Source organism: Lepidochelys olivacea (assembly GCF_965140295.1).
Source record: "Lepidochelys olivacea isolate rLepOli2 genome assembly, chromosome: 18".
In the NCBI taxonomy this organism is placed as follows: domain Eukaryota; kingdom Metazoa; phylum Chordata; order Testudines; family Cheloniidae; genus Lepidochelys; species Lepidochelys olivacea.
In genome coordinates, this window is record NC_140428.1 from 12,967,739 (window position 1) to 12,989,839 (window position 22,101).

The 22,101-nt window shown below is 57.3% G+C and overlaps 1 protein-coding gene across 1 annotated transcript in view; it reads right to left on the reverse strand.

The window, feature by feature from the left end:
• The window catches only part of EPHA2 (EPH receptor A2), a 37,358-nt gene extending 18,467 nt beyond the window's left edge, over window positions 1-18,891 (reverse strand). The window contains exons 1-3 of the mRNA XM_084651535.1: window positions 18,690-18,891; window positions 9,614-9,681; window positions 5,674-6,334 (exon numbers count right to left, since the gene is read on the reverse strand). Of these exons, the coding sequence (XP_084507661.1) occupies window positions 5,674-6,334; window positions 9,614-9,681; window positions 18,690-18,774 (814 nt within the window). The 5' untranslated portion in view covers window positions 18,775-18,891. The remainder of the gene's footprint in view (window positions 1-5,673; window positions 6,335-9,613; window positions 9,682-18,689) is intronic.
• Window positions 18,892-22,101: the final 3,210 nt, after the last annotated feature.

Consider the following 22,101-nt stretch of genomic DNA (forward strand, 5'->3'; position numbering starts at 1 on the left):
TTACGTCCCTGTCACCCAAGCTCTGCGCATCTGAAGGCCTCCTGGGCTCCCAGGCAAGGTGCTAGTGAACCCAGTTGCCATTGTTCCTACAGAGGGGTGGCCCATAGACACTATGGGTCCCAGCATGCAATGCTCCACCTGGCACCAAACAAAGGGGCAGCCCAGGGCGTGCCGTGCCGTGCTCCCCTGTGATACCAGCGGAGCTGCACCAGTGGGCAGCCATCCTGCCCTGCACGCTGTGGCCTCGAGTCTCTGCAGGCTGCACCACTGGGCTCAAATGAAGGGGCAGCCGCGCTCTGGGTGCTGGATTTCTGTGAGCCACGTCTGGGCCTCGTGGTCAGGACTCGCTCCGCCGCAGCTGGCAGAGGACCCCCAAAAGACCAAGGACACCCACTGCGGGGCCTGTCAATTAAGCACGTCTGACTCACCGCCAGAGACAGCAGGAAGAGCAGGGCCTGCCTGGGACAAAGGGAGGCGTCAGCCCGCATGGGTCACAGTCCCAAAGGACTGTCTGACTTAATGAGGGAGAACATCAACAGGCGGGGTCCCTATACCCCCCACCCCCAACACACACACATACACACTCCTGCAGACACAATGCCTCCATTCAGCCAGCATAGAGCTAGTGTCTGCACTGGGGAGGGGGTGCAAACCCTTAGCAAGTCTTGTTTTCCCAGGAGGATGGGGGTGGCGGATGGGCTGGGGGGAGGGAGGGGAAAACACAAGTAAGGCATGAGAGGAAGACGGATGGAGTGTGGCTGACAAACAAGAACATGGGGGAGGGGGAAGCAGGCACCGAGCTGCCCAGGAGAGGAGGGAAGACATCTGTCAATGCCAAAGGGTCGGGGGCTCGAGTGGGTGGCACCGGCAAGCCAGGCCGGCTGGCACGGGACATGCCCCGGGGAATGCTTGTGCAACTACACTCCGCACACGTGCTTTGGCGCCCGGGCACTCTCCGCTGGGTCTCGCTGTGCAGCTGGCTACCAAGGGGGGAGGGGTGGGGGCCAGGATGAATGAGGGTGCATTGCTGGGGGGAGCACCACAGGGTCCTGCCCTAAAGCTTCTCTCAGCGTGCCCAGGAATGGAAAGGGGGCACTATGCATATCCCTTTGAGCAGCTGATGAAGAAAGAATGAGGAGGAGTGGAAGGGAGCAGAGTCCTGCCTAATGTCAGCATGGGGTGGTTTGGTCCTTGGCTGAGGAAAGCTCCCCTGGGGGGTCTGGCCCACCCCACCCCAGGAAGCCCACCATGTACCAGCTGGAGGCAGAGGGGACTGGACGGCAGCAAGGATGCGGTCACCATGGTGACCCACTGGGCCTACGCCACGGTCAAGCCTGGCCTTGAGGAAAGGGGGTACACGGCCTGCAGTTCTGGGGTGACCTCCGCAGTACCGGGGAGGGGCCGGAGAGCCCTCTACGGGCTGAGGAGAGGGAGCGGAGTCTGTATGAACAACCCTTTCCCTTTGGTTGTTGGCTTGGGAAAGGGGGGACAGTACAGGCCCTCTGAGATCCACCTTTGCCCCCTGATCCCCTCCTCAATGGCTACACACCGGGGTGATCTGTGCTTCTAAAAGAAGTGGGCTCAATGGGGAGGGGGCAGAACTTCTCCCCCACCCCCCATCCTGGGCCAAGCCTAGTGCTCCTGTGGCAACACAGGGCTGCCCCCCGAGACTGGCACCCTGGGGGTGGGGGGCTGCACCTGGGCCCTACAGCTTGAGCGAAGGGGGCACAGGGTGAGATGGGGTCACTCAGACGCACGCACATGGCTGCACCGCTCGCGCCCCCCTGGAATCCAGGGCCTTGCCAGCTGATTCCAGCCTGCCCCTTGCAGCACCAGGCTGTGCATTTCAGGAGGGAGCTGCCATCCCCCAAGGGGCCAGGCTTACCAAGCGGATTTCCCTGCACTCTGGAGTGGAGCTGTGTCCACCGGAGACCGAGCTGGCCAGGTTGGCCCTGACCCCAACTCCATCACGGCCCGCTGGCAAACAGCGAAGTGCAGGGAGCAGATCATGGTTTGAAAAGGCCAGGTAGGGGCTGCTGGCACAGCTGGGTTCCCCTCTATCTTCCCCTGCAACGCCAGAGCCCAGGCCCCGCTAATGCCGGGACGTATCCAGCCGGGGTGGGAGGAAGGCGCAAAAACCGCCGGCATCAGGCGATGGGATCGGTTCACAGAGCGCCCACGGTGCTGGAAGGCTTCTTATCTGGCTGGAGATCCGGCACTGAACGGAAGCTTTATGCAAACCCATGGATTATCTCCCATCACATTCCTGACCCCAACAAAATGGAGGAGGCCCCTCCCACTCCCTCCCTAGCCCCCAACCCTTTATCTCCTGTTTGTTTCATTCCCTTCCTCTCCACCCCCGGGGAAGGCTGAGCTCTGCAGGGAGCGGGGGCTGGCAGCAGATGGTGCCCCCGTCACGGCCTATTCTGTGTGTGGGTTGTGAAGGCCCCTCTGCTCACAGTGCCCTCCCAGGTAAACTTGGGGTGGGGGTGAACCCCAGCTTGCTGCTTTCCATCACCCCTTATCCGGCTGCTTTCTCCCCTGGACTCGCCGGTCCAAGGCTGGCTGTGGGGGCGCCCAGGTCCATCGTGAGGATCCCAGGGTAATACTGTGGCCCAGCGCCCTCCACTCCCACTGACAGCAGCCATGGCTGGCTCAGCACCAGGCAGGGTCTGAGTTGGCACAAAGCTCCCTTTAAGTTCGGGGGTCTATGACCCAGGCCCTGCTAGGTGGCCAGCGCAGGGACCGACCCTCCATGCCCTTCTCCAGGGCAGAGTCCCCACAACTCAGGGGCGGCTGACCAGCCCGTGACATGGTTGGACTGGGCTTGGGACAACCCTGGACTAAGCCAGGCATGGCCCAGGCAGGGGTGGGACAAGCTTCCCCACACAACTCTGCCATTCCAAGTTTGGGCTCCCTGCCAGCATCCCTCAATCCCGACCCGCAGCCCCCAGCTATCCCAGCCTTGAGCTCCCCACATAGCCCTGCCAGCACCCTTCAATCCTGACCCGCAGCCCCCAGCTATCCCAGCCCTGGGCTCCCCACCCACAACTCTGCCATTCCACGCCTGGGCCCCATGTGGGCAGTTCTGCCAGCGCCCCTCAATCCTGACCCGTAGCCACCTGCTATACCAGCCCTGAGCTCCCCATCCACAGCTCTGTGAGCCCCCCTCAATCCCGCTGAGCCCTCCACTGCTATTGTAGCCCTAGGATTCTCCTGTGTACGAAGCAGAGACGCAATCCTCTGTTCCTGACTCGGGGGCAAACATCTGAAAGAGCTGAATCTCCAGAGAGACGCCACACCCCGCACCCCAAGGCCTTGATCCCAGCCCACCTGCTCCCAGCAGCCGGGGAACCCGGCCAGGAGACAGTGCACCTGGGGAAAGGCACTTCCCAATTTATTGCTGCTTCCCTGGAGCCCCTGGAAAAGGCAGATTGGTGTCTCACAGGCCATCCCAGCGCCAGGGTCGCAAGGCTGGGGCAATTTATAGCTGCCACTCAACCTCCTTGGTAATTGCCAGAGACCTCTTGTCTCTGAGGCAGGCAGCAAGATCCATAAACACCCCCCACCCCGATCCCCAGACCCCCAGTCACACCTGGCCTCTCCTTGGGTGCAGTTCTCCAGACACAGAGGGATTCATAGCTTAACTGGGCTCAGGGACTGTAAGGACAATGCCAACCCACGCCCCCGCCCCACCCCTGCTCCAACAGTCCTGGGCCTGTCCCTGAAGGTCCCCGAGCACACCTTCCCCTCCAAGAGTAGGGCTGAGACCAACAAACTCGAGTCACTTGTGACCCAAGGCAGGTGTCAGAGGGAGCCTGATGCATTGACCTGTCAAGCTCCCACTTTGCACAAGGGAAATTAGGGAGAAAATGGAACCCCAGGAGCCTGTGGTTTGAGGTCAAGAGGCTCCTGTCGGCTGCAGAGCTGGCCGAGGCCGTACTAAGACGGGACGGCCTTTAGCAGCCCCCCGGGCTCAGCAATTTGTGGTGGGAGGGGCAGCTCCCTTCCCCCCCATCCCAGCTCCCCCTGCCTGGCCAGGGGGCTCTTGGGCCATGTGGGGGCTTAGCACCATCCTCCACCCAGCTGGGCCGGAGGGAGCCGGGCGGCCACAGCAGGCGGAGAGGGCGTAGGCCCTGCACGGCCCATGAGCCCCACCATCCAGGGGGTTGAGCCGCAGAGCCGGGCAGTGGTGCTGGAGCGAGGGCACAGGCAGCCCAAGGGGAGGGGAACAGCTGGATCACAGCAGCTGTCAGACGTGACATGGCTCACCCCTGGCACCTTAACTGCCCTCCTGTGGGGCCAGCGAGGCCCTGATCCAGGGAGGGGGGCCAATCCAGAGCCCAGATGCGGCTCAGGCCCCCACAGACACCAGGGCAGAGCAGGGCTCCGTTCTCCGCTCCTCTTCCACACCTGGCGGCCGATATTTCTCAGGCCCAAGGCAAGGAGCTGACAGCAGCTGGGCAGCTGAGGACTGAACGGGCCGTGGAGTCTCTCCTACAGGGATCCCTCCGGGGGGCACTGGGGCAGGGGCATGCCGGGCTGCTGCCCATGCTGGGCTTGTCGGGGGGAGGGGGGGTGTGTGGCAAAAAGACACTCAGGGCCAATAGACACCCAGGGGGTGTCTCTGGGGGACGTGCTGGGCTAGGAAGAACAGCCCCAGCACCAGGCGGGACATGGCCTGGGTTTTCAGCCCCCTCCCGCCGCAGAACGGCTCCATCCCCCACCCCCACCCCCACCCCACTGTCCCAGGACTCGTGACTGCTTTGTTTGCAGCTAATCCCCATAAATCAAACCCTTCCCTGCTCCTTGACCTGCATGACCCCGGACTCCCCCCGAGCTGTCGAGGGTCGACAGCAAGTATGTGTGGGAGGGAGTTAAGATGGTCGATTCCACCCTGCCAAGGTCTGAGTTCCCCCCCACCCCCCAGCACCACTTTTTGCATTGCCGAGGTTTATCCTGCCGGCTCCTCTCCCACTGCATTCCTCACCACTCATGTCATGAGGGAGCTGCAAGGCCAGCACAGGCATCTGCTCCATGGCCGGACCCCCTGCCCCCTCCCCCACCGCTCCCAACACTGATGCCTATTGTTTAGGAGGGTTTTATCGGGGAGGCTCAGATCTCTGCTCTCCGGTTTGCTGGTGCCCCTCCCGGAGCAGGGAAACAGCCTTGAGATCCGGCCCAGTGGGGCGCCCCCAAGGGGGAGCAGGGCAGAGAAGAGAATGAATGGAAATAGAAGCATTTGCCCAGGGCTGGGAGAGCAGGGGGGCTGCGGGGCAGGGTTCAGGGCCATCAGCCGAGCTGTGTTGGGAGCCCAGGGCTGAGATATCACGTGGCCACAGGTCAGGGTTGAGGTTGATTGTCAGTTCTGTGTGTGCCCAGGCCCAGGGCTGGGGGTCAGGACTGAGAGGCATCACTAGATCTGGGGGCTAAGAGGGCGCTCAGGGCTGGAATAGCCGGATTGAGAATAGTAAGCGGGGTGGGGGTGGAGGGTGCAGATCGGGACTGGGGGGCACCAGCAGAGCTGAGTGTGGGAGCCCACAATAACACTGGTATCGCCTGGGGAGTTCTGCACAGCCCCTGCCCGTGCTGCCCCAGCCCCAGCAGCCTCGTACACACGAGATCTTCCCCCCCCACTCCCCCCCACGTGCACCCCCGTCCGGGCGCCCTTACCTTTGCAGCTCTCCTCCACTTTCTCGTAGCCCGCCCGGCACAGGCACTGCCCGATGGGCACCAGCCATTCCCCATCCGAGTTGCAATGCATGCTGGGCTCCTCGCTGGCCACCGCGTCCTCCACACACGTGCCCCTGACCTTGGCCAGCGCCTGCGAGTCGGCGCCGGCGATGGTCTCGGGGAAAAGCGCCATGTTCTGCAGCACGCTGGGGCACTTCTTGTAGTAGATGCGGACGGAGAGCAGGGCCACGCAGGCCCCGATGTCCTGGAAGGCCAGGTAAAAGCCCTTGCGGCTCAGAGGCCCCACTGAGCGCACCTCCATGTTGAGCTTGACGTTGCGGGAGGCGAAGTCGTCACGCACGGTGATCTCATCGGGCGCAATGGTGGCGATCTTCCTGAACTGGCGCTTCTGGAAGTTGGTGCCATAGTCCACATCCGACTCGGCGTAGTACAGGTTGAAGGTCTCCTTGCAGGAGCTGGCCCCACCCGGGAAGCTGTTGCAGTCCCGCACCGTGAACTTCAGCTCGATGAAGATGCGCTCAGCCTCGCTGCGGTAGATCCAGTTGGTCCGCAGCCAGTTGTCCTGGTCGCCTTCCATCACGTTGCAGACTGAGTAGATGTAGATGAGGGATTCATTCATGACGTTCTGGAGGAGGTCCCACTGCCCGGGGGAGACGAGGGGTTACATGAGAGCAAAATGGGCTGGAGCCTAGGCACTGCGAGCCCAGCTCCTCTATCGGATGGTCGGAAGAAGGTGCAAGAAACCCTGCAGGGCCCCTGGTTAAGTTTCTTCCTGACCCCCTCAGCTGGAGGTTGGCTCATGCCCTGAAGCGGGGAGCTGGGACCTGGTGAACCCTACCTCGGCTCCGCCCTGCAACTGAAGGCAGCCCCGGGCGGTTTGATCCCAATACTGCCCTGCAATTACACCCGGTCTCAGCATGCTCGCCCCAAGCCCGCCCCCTCCGCTGCCTATTGCCTGTCCTCCTACAGACACCCTGCCATTGTCCATGGATGGATATTGACCCTCGACCCTCCGGTGCGCTCGTCAGGTCAAGAGACCAACCTTGGTTTTACAGATGGAGAAACTGAGGCTTGTGGTGGTTCAGGCCCCACATTATTAAGGGGCCTCTGATTCTGGGTGCCCAATACAAGCCCGCAAAGTGCAAACACAGAGCTCGGACCAAGCTGCCCACTCCCTGCTGGAGCCAGTGCTGTCGACCAGTTCTCACCCCGTCCACGGGGGGGCGCTGCTCCCAAATTATTCCAGATGCTGGAAATTAAATTAAATCTCATCCCATTCCTGGGAAGCCTGGCCAGCCAAAGACACTCTGACCCCAGCGCTCCTTGACATCAGTGAGTATCTTTCCACCGGGAGCGAGATCAGGCTGTCAGCATGGCTAGGGCGGAGGCGGGGCTGGGGCTGCGGCTGGAGCCAGCCGGGTTCCACCTGGCTCTTGGAAATAACCGAGGTTTAGCAAACCCAGGGGATTAACTTGTCAGCACAGTCCTGCGGGCGGGCGGAGGGCAGAACACACTGGCCAATTAACCTCCTGACATGGCCCACCGGAGGGCAGGAGATAGGAAACCTGCCACGAAAGACCAAAACAAATAGCTGCTCGGGTTGGGGTTGGGGGAGGAAGAGGAAAGGGCAGCCACCCTGGGGGTCTCCGCACTGCTGCAAACAAGGGACATCTGATCCCACCCAGCAACCCCCTGGCCTCCTCGCCCCCTGCCCACCCCATGTGGCTCCCCCTGGGGAGCCAGGGGCTGGAATGTTTCCTGGCAGTCCGGCAGGGCCGCAGGAGAGAGTCCCCCAAGACTGAATGTTCAGAGTGTGTTGAGAGCTCCAGCCGCCCTCCGGCCCGTCCCCAGTGCACCGACCTGAATACTGGCCCTAGGTGCCGCACACCCCGTTGTGCCGAAGCCGCTCACTCCTGCAGCCCCACTGCAGACTTGCCCCTGCTAGTCTGGCCTTGAGCCTCCCCACACAGCTCTGCTGATACCCTGCAGCTGGTGCTTAGCCCCTCATGCGCCGCATCCCCCCTGTAATGGGGTGGCCACGGGGGCCCCCAGAGTATAACCCCCCCACCTTGATCTCTGCTCCCTGATCAAGGAAACGGGGGAGGGGGCAGGCTCTGATCCCAATGACCTCAGGGAAATCCACAGCAGTCTCTCTAGCATCGGTGGTGGCACGCTGGATGGCTGGAGCTCAGCGCCTGGCCCAGGATGTGCGACCTGGGGCCGTATAGAGGAGGGGTCAATGGATGGGGGGTGAAGGCATTGGGGCGGTCCAGGGTTGGTCTGCCTGTGTGCACTCAAGCCCAGATCCTCATAGATGCCTAACTCCCACTGGGGGTCTGGTCTTAGTCAGTAAGTGCAGTGCCCCGCCCTCCACCCCGAGCAGCAATAAGACCCTACCTGATCTCTAGCCTACGTTGCTTCCAAAGACCCCACCACAGAGACCTGCCAAGCAAGGCCATGCCTTCCTTCCAGAGCCTGATCTTGGGCTCCTTGCTGGGAGAAATGCCCCCCGTGCCCTTCCCTGCATCGGGACATGCGCTGCCCCACAGGACAGCTCCCGGCGGGCAGGGCCCAGCTCTTTCCTGAGGCCCCCAGCACAGCTCTACCCCCTCTAGGGCCAAGAATTCAGGTTCCTTCCCATCCCCGTCCTGCTTTTCTGACCAAGAGCCTCCCCCGGGAGGTTACCACCGCCTCCCGCAGGGGCAGTCCCCGAGCCAGGGTGCCGGAGAACAGGGAAGAGGCAGTTCCTGAAAGTCTCGGTGGGGAGGGGGAGGAATCCAGACGTGGCCCCTCCCAGCAGGCAGTGATGAGCCGATTTTCTCCAAATACGCCGATACAGCCCAGCTCTATTACAGCCTCCAGCCACAGCATTCAAGGGGAAAGTCTAGCAGTTAGAGCAGGGGGCCCAGGAGTCAGGGGTCCTGAGGCTGGTTAGAGTGGAGGGACAGAAGCCAGGGGACCTGGGTCTGGTTAGAACTTGGGGCGGGGAAGACCAGGAGCCAGGGAACCGAGTCTGGTTAGAGCCGGGGGGACCAGGAGCCAGGGGACCAGGATTTAATTCCTGACTTTTCCACTGGCTCAAGATGTGAGCACATCTCTTCCCCTCCCTGTGCCTCAGTTTCCCAATCTGTACAAGGGGACAATCACAGTGACCTACCTCACCAGCGTAAGTGGGGTGGGGGCGGGGAGGTTAATCCCGACTGAAAAGTGCTTTGAGCTCATCACAGCAAAGGGGCTCTCAAAGGGCCAGAGTCACGCACGGATTGGTTTGAACTGACCTGATAACTTTAAAAAGGGGCTGCAATAAAGCAGTGACTGCGGTGAGCCCTTAAAGCCACCACCCAAAGCCCCAGGGCTGCCCAGCCTTCTCCCCAGGCCCCCTGAGATCACGGACGAGATCACAACCCCCATCTTCGGACAATAAACCGAACCTGCTTATGGAAGGACAAACCGCCCCGCTCTCCAACTTGTGCTTTGGCCCTGGGCCCATGTTATGTTTAAAGCAAACATACCCTGTACAGCCCACCCAATTCACATCACGCCCAATGGCAGAGTTGGGCACTCCCTCTCGAGGAGAGGGCTGAGTTTGAAAAACTCCCCACCCATCACTAGCCAGCATTGCTGGGCCAGATTCTGCTGTCGTTTACACTAGAGTGGTTACTCTGGATTTAAACTTAATTGAGGGTGGGCAGGATCCAGAAAGGAAAGGCAAAGAATTCCCTAAGCCCTGGCTGCTACTCCCAGAGGGTCTGGTCACCAATCGAGGCATGGACACCTCCTGTGTCCTCTGCCTCCCAACAGACGTCGAAGCGGATTCTCCTCTCACTAACCTCAGGGTGAATCAGGAGCGGATCTAGGGAGTGAGCCCCTCCCCCCCGCCCCCGAGAGCTCCCGCCTAGCGCTAGGGATTCAGACTTACCCCCTTCCCATAGGGATGGGTCAGCCAGCCAAGCTCCCCGTGGGCTTTGGCAAAATCCAGCAGGACAACTGAAAGGGAAAGCAAACAAACATGGTTAGACCAGGGGAGGGGGAATATACAACCCAGCCGCAGGCACCTCATCTCACCGACAGACAACCAGATGTCTGGCGCATTCACCGAGCCCAGCCGAGGGAGAAACCCCCCCAGATCAGAACCCTCCACTCTCGCACAGTGGCGTAGCACTTTGCATGGGTGTGAGCAAGGGTGCAAGGCCAGAGGCTGGTTTCATTCACGCCTATTTAACGCCAGCACCTGCCGTGCAGCGGGGAGAAAACCCCTCTTTGTTAAAGATCCAGCAGCCACACCCCCTCAAAGCTCCGGCAACCTTTGTTTTAAACAAACCTCTCGCGCCTCCTGCGGGCACCACAAGGGACCATAAAGGGCCCAGCCCCATGGCTCAGCTCAGCCCTTGCCCCGACAAGTGTTGGCTCCCGGCTTTGGCTACGCCGAGGAGCCAATGGTGGCTGTTCCCCAGAGTGGGGCAATACGAAATCTGGGTGGCCCTGCAGCTCAGCGCAGAGCCGGAGCAGGACAGCTCTGCCCAGGAGTAACCTCTCAACGCAGGCACCTGCCTCCTATGGCCTTGGCCTCTACTCTCCCCCGCGCCTTTAGGCTGGGTCCCCAAAGCTGCAGGGGCTGCAGCAGCATCATGGCCCCAGTGCTGGGCAGTCACCATCAGGGTGGAGACACCAGCACCCTTATCTCACGCTTATCTCAGGGCTGCTTTTTTATTTGCCCTCATTCCCATTATCTGAGCAGCTGACTAACGAGCTAGAGGCTTTTTATTTAGGAACAGGGCGGCAGCCGGAGAGGAAAGGGCAGAGAATCCAAAGGTGCAGGAGGGAAGTTTCGGCAAAGGTCAGGCTGGCCCAGCTCTGTTCACGGCTAAGAGGAAGCCAGGTCGGGTTAGACAATAGGGCCAAATCATCCCTGGCATAACCCCAGTGAAGATGATGGTGTTATGCCAGAGATGAATCTGCGCTAGCTGGTATAAGAATTACGAGGCTACCAGCCCTCATGCTTCAGGGCACCAGCTCAGCAAAGGTCAGGCAGGAATTTCCTCCCCCATCACTGCAGTAGCAGGTCTGATGCCTTTCTCGGAAGCATGCGGCTTCGGAGACAGGATAGCAGGCAGGATGCCCCTTTGCTCTGCTAACTCCTGTGCTGGCAGCATCCAATTCAGCCCTTCCTGCTGCACGCCCACCCCAACTCGCTGGTCCTTCACCCCAAACAGGCATGATCCCTGTCGCCTCCAGGGTTTTCCTCTTTAGCGTTCCCATTCTCCAGTTTTTTTTCCACTGTGTGAAAAGGAGCCACGGCGCTGGGGGAACGAAATCTCTTCCAGATGCCGGTTTGGATCCAGTGGCTGCTCGCAGCTGCCAAGACTGCAAACCATTCATTAACATTACGCTGCAGCTTGCAAACCAACCCTGTTGCCTCCGAGGGGGCTTGGAACGGGGTGGGGGTGGAGGGTGTCTGTCTCCATTCTCTGGGTCTCAGCACATGTGCTGGGCTAGGATTGCTGGAGGAAGCCTCACCTCACTTGTTCTGCTCTTGCTTATTCCCTGACTTGCAGCACTGTAACCCCATTGCCTTCCTGCTTTACTCCGCTGGGAGTGAGAGCAGAATCAGCCCCAGGAGCTAGGCCTTGCTTGGTGATATCTGTGCCTGGAAGAAAGACTGGGGTGGGGAGGGGGTAACCCTCATTTTCCTAGCTCTGGCTCCTAAAAGCATTGCTGTAACCACAAAACCCTCCCATCTTCACACACCGTACTGCCAACCTGTGTAACTCACAGCTGCAGGATTTCTAAGCATTTCCGCAGCCTCATCACTCCAAGTACTTCTTAATTCATTACCAACAGATTTACCCGCATAACCCCCTGAGTGTGATTGGGGGAGAGTGATTACCCTCATTCTAAAGTGGGGAAACTGAGGCTCAGAAGGAGTAAACGACTTGCCTAAGATCACCCAGGGAGCCTGTGGAAAAGCCGGGACCAGAAGCCAGTCCTCCTGAGTCTCAGCCCAGGGCTTTCACCACAAGGCCATCTTTTTTTCTCATCAAGGCAAACATTGTGGTTGGGAGTCTTTGAGAGGACGAGTCTATTTTGCAACCACAAGTGAAAACTGGAGCCATGCAAAGTGAAGGTAATGACAACAAGGCAGATCATGGCACAGGGGTCAGGAAAGAAATACACCCCTAACCCCACCAGCTGGAGCACTGCACCATTGTATAGGCACATTACAGACAGGTAGCCTCAGGCAGTGGCCACTGTTGTCCTTGACTGGCCAGTGATGGGATCTGCCATGGCCACCCCCTGTCCTCAGCCAGCCAAACCCTCATAAGACATGTTCAGACATGCCGGGGCCGGAGCCTCTTGTCCCCATTAGCACAGGGGCGGAGGCTGGAACCTGCCAAGGGATCAGATGGATTTGAAAAGAGGAAGGAAAGAAGAAAAGAAAAATAAATAACCCAGCAGCCGCATGACAGAGGCAGTGAAATCAAAGGGCGAGCGGCCCAGGCCTGAACGGAAGCAATTACCCAGCCCATCTGGGCCCTGCCAAGCCCCGGTGAATCAGCCAGCCAGGAATGTGTTAGCATCAGGGATCTCTGAGCAAGCAGTGGAGGGCATCGGGCTGGCCAGAGGCGCATGCACCCCATGGGCTCCGGACTCGTGCTGTAAGGAACCTAGGGTTCAGGCAGGGGAAGGGGCCCGACTCTCCCTTCTCAGATCTGTGAGAGCCAGGGGCAGCCAGGGGGAGGAGCGCCAAGCCTGAGGTCTCGGTGCCAGGGCTGTAGCCTGGACACCGAGGGGCCCCAGGCTGCGTGGGACGGGCTGCAGTCCCCCAGCCCACCCCGCTATAACTCACTGCTGGGATGGGCGGGGGGGAATCTCTTTATGGTTATTCTCCCAGGGCAGCACAGCTGGCTCCATGCCCTCCCTCCCTCTATAAAGCAGCACTGGCCAGACCACCCTGCTCCAGCTTCCCTTAAAGAAACACGCCCCCTTGCCAGCCCCGCCAGGTGGGCATGAGGAACAGCAGGGCCTCTGCTCCTCCCAAAGCACCTGCAGCTCCTGCTACCCACCAGCTGGCTTCTGGGGAGGGGGGTTTGCAGCGGAAAGAGCTGGGCTCTGCCCGCGGCATGGGCGTGCTCCCTGCCTCGACGTCTCAGGATAGGGCTACGTGGCACTCAAAGTCCCGCGGCTGGCCCGGGTCAGCTGACACCAGCTCACAGGGCTGTACAGTTGCAGCGTAGACGCCCAGGCTCAGGGGTCTCTGAGGCCAGGCACCAGGCCGCGCCTGACCGTCTACACTGCAGGTTTATAGCCCTGCCGCCCGAGACAGCTGATCCGGGCCGCGAGACCTGTGGCTGCGTTTTATCACAGTGTTGATGTACCCTCAGAGCTAACCGGATGGCCCCTTGGTGGGGCTGGATTGCAGGAGGACCAAACAGATCAGGCAATCCACGCCCTGCACCCCAGAGAGTCCCTAAACCCTGTTGCACCCCCCACACGTGACCCAGCTTGGGCCCCGCTTTTCCAACAAGCTCCTGCATTTCGGCTCCCACCCAGGGCAGTTGCTGAAGGTTGCTGCAGACCCCATTTCTTCTTCACAGGTCCCTGCTTATCCCAGCCGAGCGCCCCCTCCGCGTTACCTGCAGTGGTGCAGTTAAGGGCGGGTCCCTGGATCGGGGCAAGTTCAGGGTGGATCCGTGGGGCGGACTGGATCTGGGAAGCAGGCTGGGCAGTGAGCCCCCTTTGGTTCTGTGGATCCATCTTTTGCTACCTGCCTTTGGGCCCCAGACCAGTCCTAGGGCTGGAAATGCCTTTAATCCAGGGACAGATGAACCCAGGCCTAAGAAGAGCCCCAGCAGGGAGCTTGGGGGTGGCGTTCAGGCCCACCCGGTTAACATGGGACAGCCCAGCTCCACAGGCTCCTCCCATCCCATCTCTTTGATCCAGGTGCCAGCACCCCAATCTGTGCAGGAATAAAGAATGTGGGAGGCTAGTGCTGCAGGTCCGATCCGAATACACTCCCTGACACAGGAGGTCTCTCCCGGCTGTCCTGCACCCCCAGGCCCCCTCCTCCCCCGTGGCAGTGAGGCAAGGCACAGCCAGGATCTCGCACCCTGGCAGTGAGCTGAGTTTGAGAGTTCTCACCCCGAGCACCAGTCCCACCCCCCTGCATATTGGCTAGCAGCAGGGGCGAGCCCCTGGCCCACACAGGGAGAGGGCACGCCCTCCTGCTCCTGCTGCAGGTTGCACCTGGCAAGTCACGGCAGGTTTTGAAGGACCAGCCAAGGAGTTAAAGCCACGCTGATGACTGGTCTGATACAGGGGCTTTCTCCTGTATGCCAGGCTCCTGTGCGCCTGGGATGGGGTGGGTCTCGTGAGTGACACCCCTGAGCTGGGCAGCTGTTGGGAGGAGAGTTTAGCACCCTGGGCACAGGAGGGCCTGTGATAAACACAAAGAGGATTCATCCTCCAGGCTGCCGGCTACATACAGACCCTGGGGTTCCCTCTGGTCCCCACACTAATTAACTCAGCCTGTGCCGCTTAAAGTCACCACCCAGCATCTCCTTCTGTCCCGATCTGAGCCCTGCACTCCTGGAAAGGGCTGGCTATCTCTTAACCCAGCAAGGTTCCTGGGGCACCATCACCCTCCCCTTGCAGCACATGGAGGTGACCGATCCTAGCGTCCTGTTTCCTGGCCCGACCCGCTGAGCATTGCTACATCGCATGCTGGGACCTGCCCCTCCACCAGCCACGCTTCCATATGAAAGATAAGGGTGGCTGCAATCCGGTGTGTACAGGCTCACCAACGCGGCTCTCGGCAGGAACCCCCAGCCCGGAGGAGCTGGCTGCATGGGAGCTCAGAAACCGGGCTGTGCATGGAGTCGACACCTCACCGGGGATCTCAATCTGCCCAGCTAACGTAGACCCCACTGGCTTATTTCAACGCAAAGGTGGGCTCAGCTGGTTTCCATCCCCATCATTGCATGGCGCCTGGTGGTGCTACTTCCTCCGCTTTCTTCACCCATTTATCTTCCTCCCCCTCCGGCACTTTGCAAAGATTCATCTGAATCTCCCAGCATTATCGCCCCGTTTTGTAGCTGACAGGGCAGCTGCAGGGCTGATTGCTCCCCTGCGCCTCTGCTGGGGAAACTGAGGCATGGAGCGAGGCAGTGATGCCGCACAGTGAATCTGTGGCAGAGCCTGGAAGCCGGATCTCTTGACTCACAGCCCCAGCCTTTGCAAGCACCAGTTTCAGGCCCAGCTTAAATCCCCTTTGACTTTGGAGGCATTTAGGCCCTGATTCCCAAAAGGATCTAGGTTCCTAACTTCCAGTGGGAGTTAGGAACCTAAATACCTTTGAGGATCTGAGCTTAGTGCTTTCCTGGACTTCAGCATGTGGCGGATTGGGGCCTCAGTGAGCAAAGCTCCCCCATCTGCCATGCATGCTCTGTAACTTTAGCTATCTCCCGCTCCAGCCTATTCGGAAGGCGATGTGAATAATACAAACATCTCAGTGGGCCGAGCCCAGCCACCGAAGCAGCCCCAGCTCCGAGGTTTCATTTGCAAGTCGCCTTTTAAGTGTTTTACGCAAGAGGGGGAAAAAACCCCAGTCACAGTCGGTCTGTCTGTTTGTCTGTCTGTCTGTGCTTGTGCTGTCATCCAGGCAAAGCTTTCACAGGCTGGAAGAGATTCCCCCCATTTCCCCCCACACACATTTAAATCCTTTCTCCCCCTCCCTTTTCAGTGCCTTGTTTAATCTGTTTAATTGGCTATTAAAAACATTAAATCAACAAAGGAAAAATCCTATTTGAGAAGCTAAGTGATCTGCTCAAGGCCACAAAGGCTGATAAAATGGGACACCCCCCCCGCCACCGCATGAGTTGCCCCACTGAGAACACCTGAGACCTGTCTACACTATAGCTTCTATCTTTGGTGGAGAATTATCTACCCTATTCTAGCCAATGCAGCCCAGCCCTGAGAGGGAGCTGGTTGTCAGAGCAGGGATTAGCTCTCTAGTTTTGTAGATCTGCATTCAGACCCTCAGAGCACCTTATCTGTAGTAACCGTGCTCTGGACTAATGGCAAGGGTCTCCTCTGGCCCCTCCACTGTGGACTTCACCTAGCATGTTTTGCTCTCCTTACATATGGAGGAACTCCAGGTTTTTTCCCTAATGCAGAATCGTTACTCCAAAGGGGGAATAGAATAGTACTGTCAAGATCCGTCATGCAGATCGGAGAGGAGAATTTCACCCTTGAATATACTTCTCAGGTTATAGCCCAAGGACTGATTGAAAGCACATGTTCTTAAAGCAGCTGATTTCCCCTAGTATATTGCAGCATAAAAAGCATAAAAATAGACCTCAGGAATTTACCGAGTAACTAGCCCTCTTCTATTCCACAGCAATGTTAATTGGAAGCTGCAATTTGGAAAGAGATTAGTCCACATTAGACACCAATTACTTCTGGCACTTGGAAAACAACAAACGCAAACGTTAATCTGAAAACCTGCAGCTACCTTCCAGCGGCTGCTTCTGGGGGGGAGAGAATCAAGCTGCCCAGGGAAGCTGATGTAGCGATGCCTGGTTTTAAGGATGGTTGAATAGCCGAAAGCAGCTACTAGTGGTGGGTGGCCAAACCGAGAGGCAGCAAAATCAAAGCCTGGGCACCCAAAAACTGAGCTCCCCTGCTGAGTGCTTAAAAATCCAAACGCCCCAAATTAGCAGCTGCTATTCAATTGTTGGGGGGAGGGTGTGTGTTTTGCCTTAAATCTCTATTTATGTCATAGATTCTTTCTGAGCAATTACAGCCCATCTGCCCAAGTGTGCGTATTATTCCATGCCTAAGCCACATTCGGCTTGTTTTTTTTAAAAGAAATCCAATAACTCAGCATGGGACCAAAACCATCCTGGTGTCACGTGCCCACGCCGAGGGTTTGGATTTCTTTACAACACTTTTTGTTTAAGATACACACTCACAAAATTTCAGAGTTCGATACAGCTGCTCCCTTTTCTAATGGCTTCTTTGAATGACAGACAGGTCCAGACAAACATCCTCGATCCCAACGTTCAGCTCTAGGTGGGAATTTCACAAGTAGCCCCAGATCTCAATGATGGAGAGAACTCAAACATCAGATCGGAACAGCCCCATGCGTTGGGAAAGGTCTGAGCTGAATCTGGAGCCGATCAGAAGTTGGGAGCCATCCCGGGGAGCCGCCAAGCCGCGTGCCGGAGTTGTTCTCTGGACCTAAGCCAAAGCTCAAAGCCAGTGGGAGTCTGACCACTGCGCAGATCAGTTACTGACCCCTGCGAGCTTGTCTGCACACAGGGTTTTGTAGCCCTCTGATGACTACATCAGTTTAGAAACAGATCTCGTTAAAGCAGTACCTGGATGCACAGTTATAACCAGTATGAAGGTGCGTCTGCTTACTCAGGACCCAGAAATAAGACAAACCCCTAGAAGCACCCTTGTCCTGGTCATTGTAATCACTTAGCACGAAGAGGTGAGTGAAGGATGGGGAAAAGTTTATTTGATTTTTAAACAACTCTTAATATTGTCCTAAATATTCCAGGCAGGAATTCTGCTTCAATCTGCTTTGATTTTTCTCCCAGGGCAGCAATCCCCAGGAGTGTAGGTGAAATCCTAGAACGCTGGGAATATTTCAGACATGGGCCCAAACCCAAAAGCCTCGATCCAAACCCCGGAAAGGCTCTCTGTCGGACCTCGGCCCCACCTGGCTGGAAGCTTTACATGGTAAAAGTACGGATTGGAAGTTGGGATCAATTTGCCTCTAGCCCCCCCCCCCCAAAAAATGGAATTTAATAATTCTGTCTTCAGAGGGCCAGAGTCAATCTGGAGCAGCTTTACTAAAAATCAGTGGGGTTAACTTCAGATTTATTCTGGTGTCACTGAAAGCAGAATCTGGCCCTCTCTCTGATATATCCTGGGTGTGTCCGGGGGTTTCTAAATCAGGAGAAAGACCACTCATGCAATTTACATTTTTACAAAAGCAGCATTCAGGCCACACATTAACACTGTCTCTCAATAAACACTGCATGGAAAGAAGGAATCTTCTGGACAAAACAAGGAAAGCGCCCCCCCCCATACACACCCTTTAATGGTTCACACCATGCAACGCAACACCTCATGCACCTTCCGACCAGTGAGTCAGCCCCCTCCCCTCCTGCCTGGCCCTGCCATGGGCTTGTGCGGCCCAATCTGGGCGAGCCAGGCGGTTGTGTAACCGAGGTGTCACTGCTCGCACTTCCAGCCCAAGAGTGACATCGCCCTGAATCAGCCGCCCTGGGCGAAGTGGGGCAATCGCGACTTCTCCCGGGCGCCAGGGGACTTCCAAAGAATCGGAGCAGGCAGAAGGGCCCCCTCGCCTTTCCCCGGGTATTTGAAGGCGGGGAAGATCCATTCACCCGGGGCGAGTTTCTCCCACCTACCCCCGGCAGCAGGCTCCTCCACCGAACCACCCCCACGCGTGACACTTCCCAGCCTCTGCTGGCCGAAATGTGCCTCCTCGCTAATCCCCGCTCCTAGCCAATCCGCCAAGGTCCGCGCTGGTATGAGCGCTCCTCCTGATCCGGAGTCGCACCCAATCCCAGGCGCCGCTAAAACAACCTGCCTGTGAGACAGCGAGGTGCCGACAGGGGTTTATCAAACTTGCCCGGTGCCCTGCAAATCTTTCCCGCGGCCGGTTTTTCCTTCGGGCCCCTCCGCATTCCGCCCCTTTCCAAGCCACGAAAGGGGGCTGTGGCCCCAGCCTCGGCTCTCAGCCCCTCTCTGCTCCACACACGTGTCGGGGGCCCCACGCGAGGCGATCGGCGGCGGATCAACCCGAGATAAGGGCAGGGACAGACACTCGTTCCTCCCCGCTTCCTCCACCCCAGCAAGGGGCGCCGAGTTTCCAGGGAGCCGGCGGGAGGGGTGGGACCCGGCATGTCAATTGCATCTGGAGGAACAAGGCTTAAAAACCCAGGGCAAAGCCTCGCTCTTACCTTCTTTGGCCCGGGAGCTGAGCAGGGCGCTGGGGAGCAGCAGGAGGGCGAAGTAGAAGGGCGCTTGTGCCCATCGGCTCCTCATGTTTCTGGCTTCGGGCCCTCGGGAGAGGTTGGGACGATCCGAGTCTCTCCGGCGGCGGCGGCGGCTGCTGGTTCCTTATCTGCGCCCTCCTGCCATGAGCAACTTAATGGGAGTTTGTGGGAAACTTCAGTCCTGTTCATTCATGCCCTGAGCTGATGTCACCCAAGCCACTCCCTGAGGAATGCCTTAAAGAGACAGCACCAAAATGAGCGAGCAAAGGGGGAGTAATCAGACCTAGCGCGTTTGCAAGGAGCTTTGATCTTTTATCACCTCTCATCTCGGTGCCATTCTGTTCACCCCATGGGGAGGGAAATCCTCCTACTGGGCAGCAAAGCTTCAGGTGGGGGCATATGGTAGATCCTTGGGAACAGAGCAAGATGAGAAATGCTGTCCATCCCACCTCCTCCTTAGGGACAAGGACACATTTGGGTGTGAAAGTAGAATGTATTTAAGAGATCTCGCACCCTTTTGCAGCTGGACTCCTGGTACACACACAGAAATATCCTCCCTCGCCTCCCACTAGCACCTGACCACACACACACACACAGTTTAGTTCAAAGGAGACAAATAATTGGGAGGAAATGTCCTTGTAATATTTTAATCCTCCAGCAAACTTTCCACATTCCCTTGATGTAATTCACACTGTTACACTGAGATATTGACTTTCTTTTCACCTGCTCAGAAATCTTTTTTTTTTTTTAATGTCTCATCCTTTCCCCTGCAGCTGGGTACAGTTTTGGTTTTTTGGTTTTTTTAAGTGCCTGGGGCAGAACTTGCACTAGGGGCTGGATTTTCAAACCTGCCCAGTCCAGTACTCAGAATCAGAACCCCGTCTGTAGACGCACTCAGCATGCTGGGGGCAGAGCACTTTTTAAAATCCAGCTCTGGTTCTGGGTGCCGAGCACTTGAAACACCGGCCCCAAGCGCTTCAGAAAAATCACCCCGTATGCTGTTCTGTCAACACCATGTGTCATGTGGACCCTCCAAAGCAGCCTGAAAATTCCACTGAAATTCTATTTGACCTGGTCATCAGTGTCTCACCCCAGTAAACCGGCAGGCAGTGAAGCAATGCCAGAGCAAAGCCTGGGGGCAAGCAGGTCCTGACTTCTCTGCGGAGGATGATTTTTCTGTGATTCTGCTCTTGATGCCAATGGCTCCACAGACACTGGTGGGACTCCACCGACTTCCCTGGAGTGATGGCTGAGGGGGGGTTGGAGGAGACTCAAGACATTGGGCAGACTGGGGCTCCCACTTTGGCTGGCTTCACACAAGGTGCTGGCTACAGTGATGTCAGCTTTAAGCCCAGAATGAGTCGTGCAAAGATCCAGGGGGCTGTTCACATGCTTAACCTTGTTCTTGAGCACTGGGACCAGCAGGTGACGTGAGATCAGAATCTGTTCCTTAGCACTAGGAACCATCCTACCAAAACACAACGCGGTGGAATCATTCCCTACTATGTATTCGTGATTTTATATCGAGTTGATGTAGCCCGCAGTCCTGCACTCTGACCAGCTGAGAACAGCCCCCCCAGGGGCCCCTTCCAAACAGCCTTTACAAATGAAAGATTATAGGCGAGCCTTATAAAAAATAATCGAGGGTGGTATTTATGCTGCCACCATAAACCCTAATGAAGAAGGAACTCTCCCATAAAGTCCAGGGAAGGGCCCGAGGTGCTCAATACCATTCCAAGCCGACAAAGCGCTCGTAAAACTCCAGCCTTAACCTCGTGTTTAGTGTATTGGGAAGTGTAATGTGATGGCAACACCATTCCGGGAGGCGTGAATTACAATAACGTCCCATGATCCCTTATCACGGCCTAAGTCAAGCCTCCGAGGGTTTGCCTTGAGCTCCTAGCTGCTGCAGGGCCTGTCAACCCAGTGGGGTTTATTCAAGTGGAAAGCATACTACAGCTGGGCCTGATCCTGCCAGCTTGGTTCCAGCAGGAAAGGCCCTGATCCCACAGCTTGATGCCTTCCTATTGAAGTCCAAGAGGCTTTGTGTGGCAGCTTGCATGCAACAAGCACCAGGATTGAGGCCCAGCTGGCTTCCATAGAGTTCAATGCATCCAGGGTTCGCAGGATAGGCAGCCCAAATAAATCACTGTAAGATGTGACTTCCAGACCTGGACATTAACCTGTGACTGCAGAGACCACCGTGACTTTTCCACTGCACACTCGCCCCGTTCCCTGCTGTTACCTAGTCCTCCCACCGTTTCTCCAGTCACGTTTTGTCTAGCTCCTACACTGTGAACTCTTGAGGGTAGGAACTGTCTTTGTATTACTGGCAGCACAATCCGTCCTTGAGCCCTGTCTGAGGGACCTCGATGCAATATACTACTAATAATTTGGGGGTGAGGATCTAGCTGGAATAACATGTAAAATCCCAGGACAAAATCAAGGTTTTCATGTTTCATTTGAGGGATCGCCCCAAAGGGTTCAATCTGACAAGAAGAAGAAGAAAAGTTTTGAAATGTAGCCGGGAGTGGGGGGCTGCGCTCAGGAATGAGGCTCCCCTGCATTCTGAACTGATCCTGTTTTCAAGCAATACCCACAAACTGCTCAAAAATTTCAGGACTGTGGGGAGTTTCAAATATCCCATGTTTTCAATGTGAACCAGGTGGTTTCATCTTGCATCACATAATCGTCTAACATGAAATTGCAACATTTGTTCAGCAACATTGTGCAGGGTAATGTTATCCTCTTATCTCCTTTCCATAGTTGACATAGAGCAGCGTGGATTTGGTACAAAACTGAGCGTTGTATGGGCTGAATTCTGCCCTTGGTTAGACATGACATGCTGCTCCATGGACTTCAATGGGGACCAGACTTGTCCCTGCAAAGTGCCAAGCAAAGATCAATGAGGTTCAGGAACTAGACATGCAGAGTCTGATTCAGATCAGGACTAAGGTGCACTGACAGCTGTTGGGAGCAGGAAACTCAGGACTGGACTAGCAGGAGCTGGAGGTCAGGATTGAGGGGCGTCGGCAGAGATGTGTGTGGGGACCCCGGGACTGGAATCGTAGAGGGGCTGCCGAACAGCAGTAAGGTGCAGTCCCACAGTTGTGCGGCAGTTTGCAGAGCTGCTACCGTCCTGAGGTTCAGGAAGTTTCCAGTCCTCAAGGGAGGGAGTGTCATTTTTTACAGGAACTCGGTGTCATTCAATGGAATTCACCCTGCAGGGCAAGAGATCCTCTGCCACATGAGTAGGATGGTAAGATGCCAGGATAGTACCTACAGTATCCCTGGCTCCAGGATTATCGGTCCCAGATGGAGCATGATCCCCTTGCTCCCCCTGCTAGTGCTCAGATGGGGTGTAACAAGCGGGCAC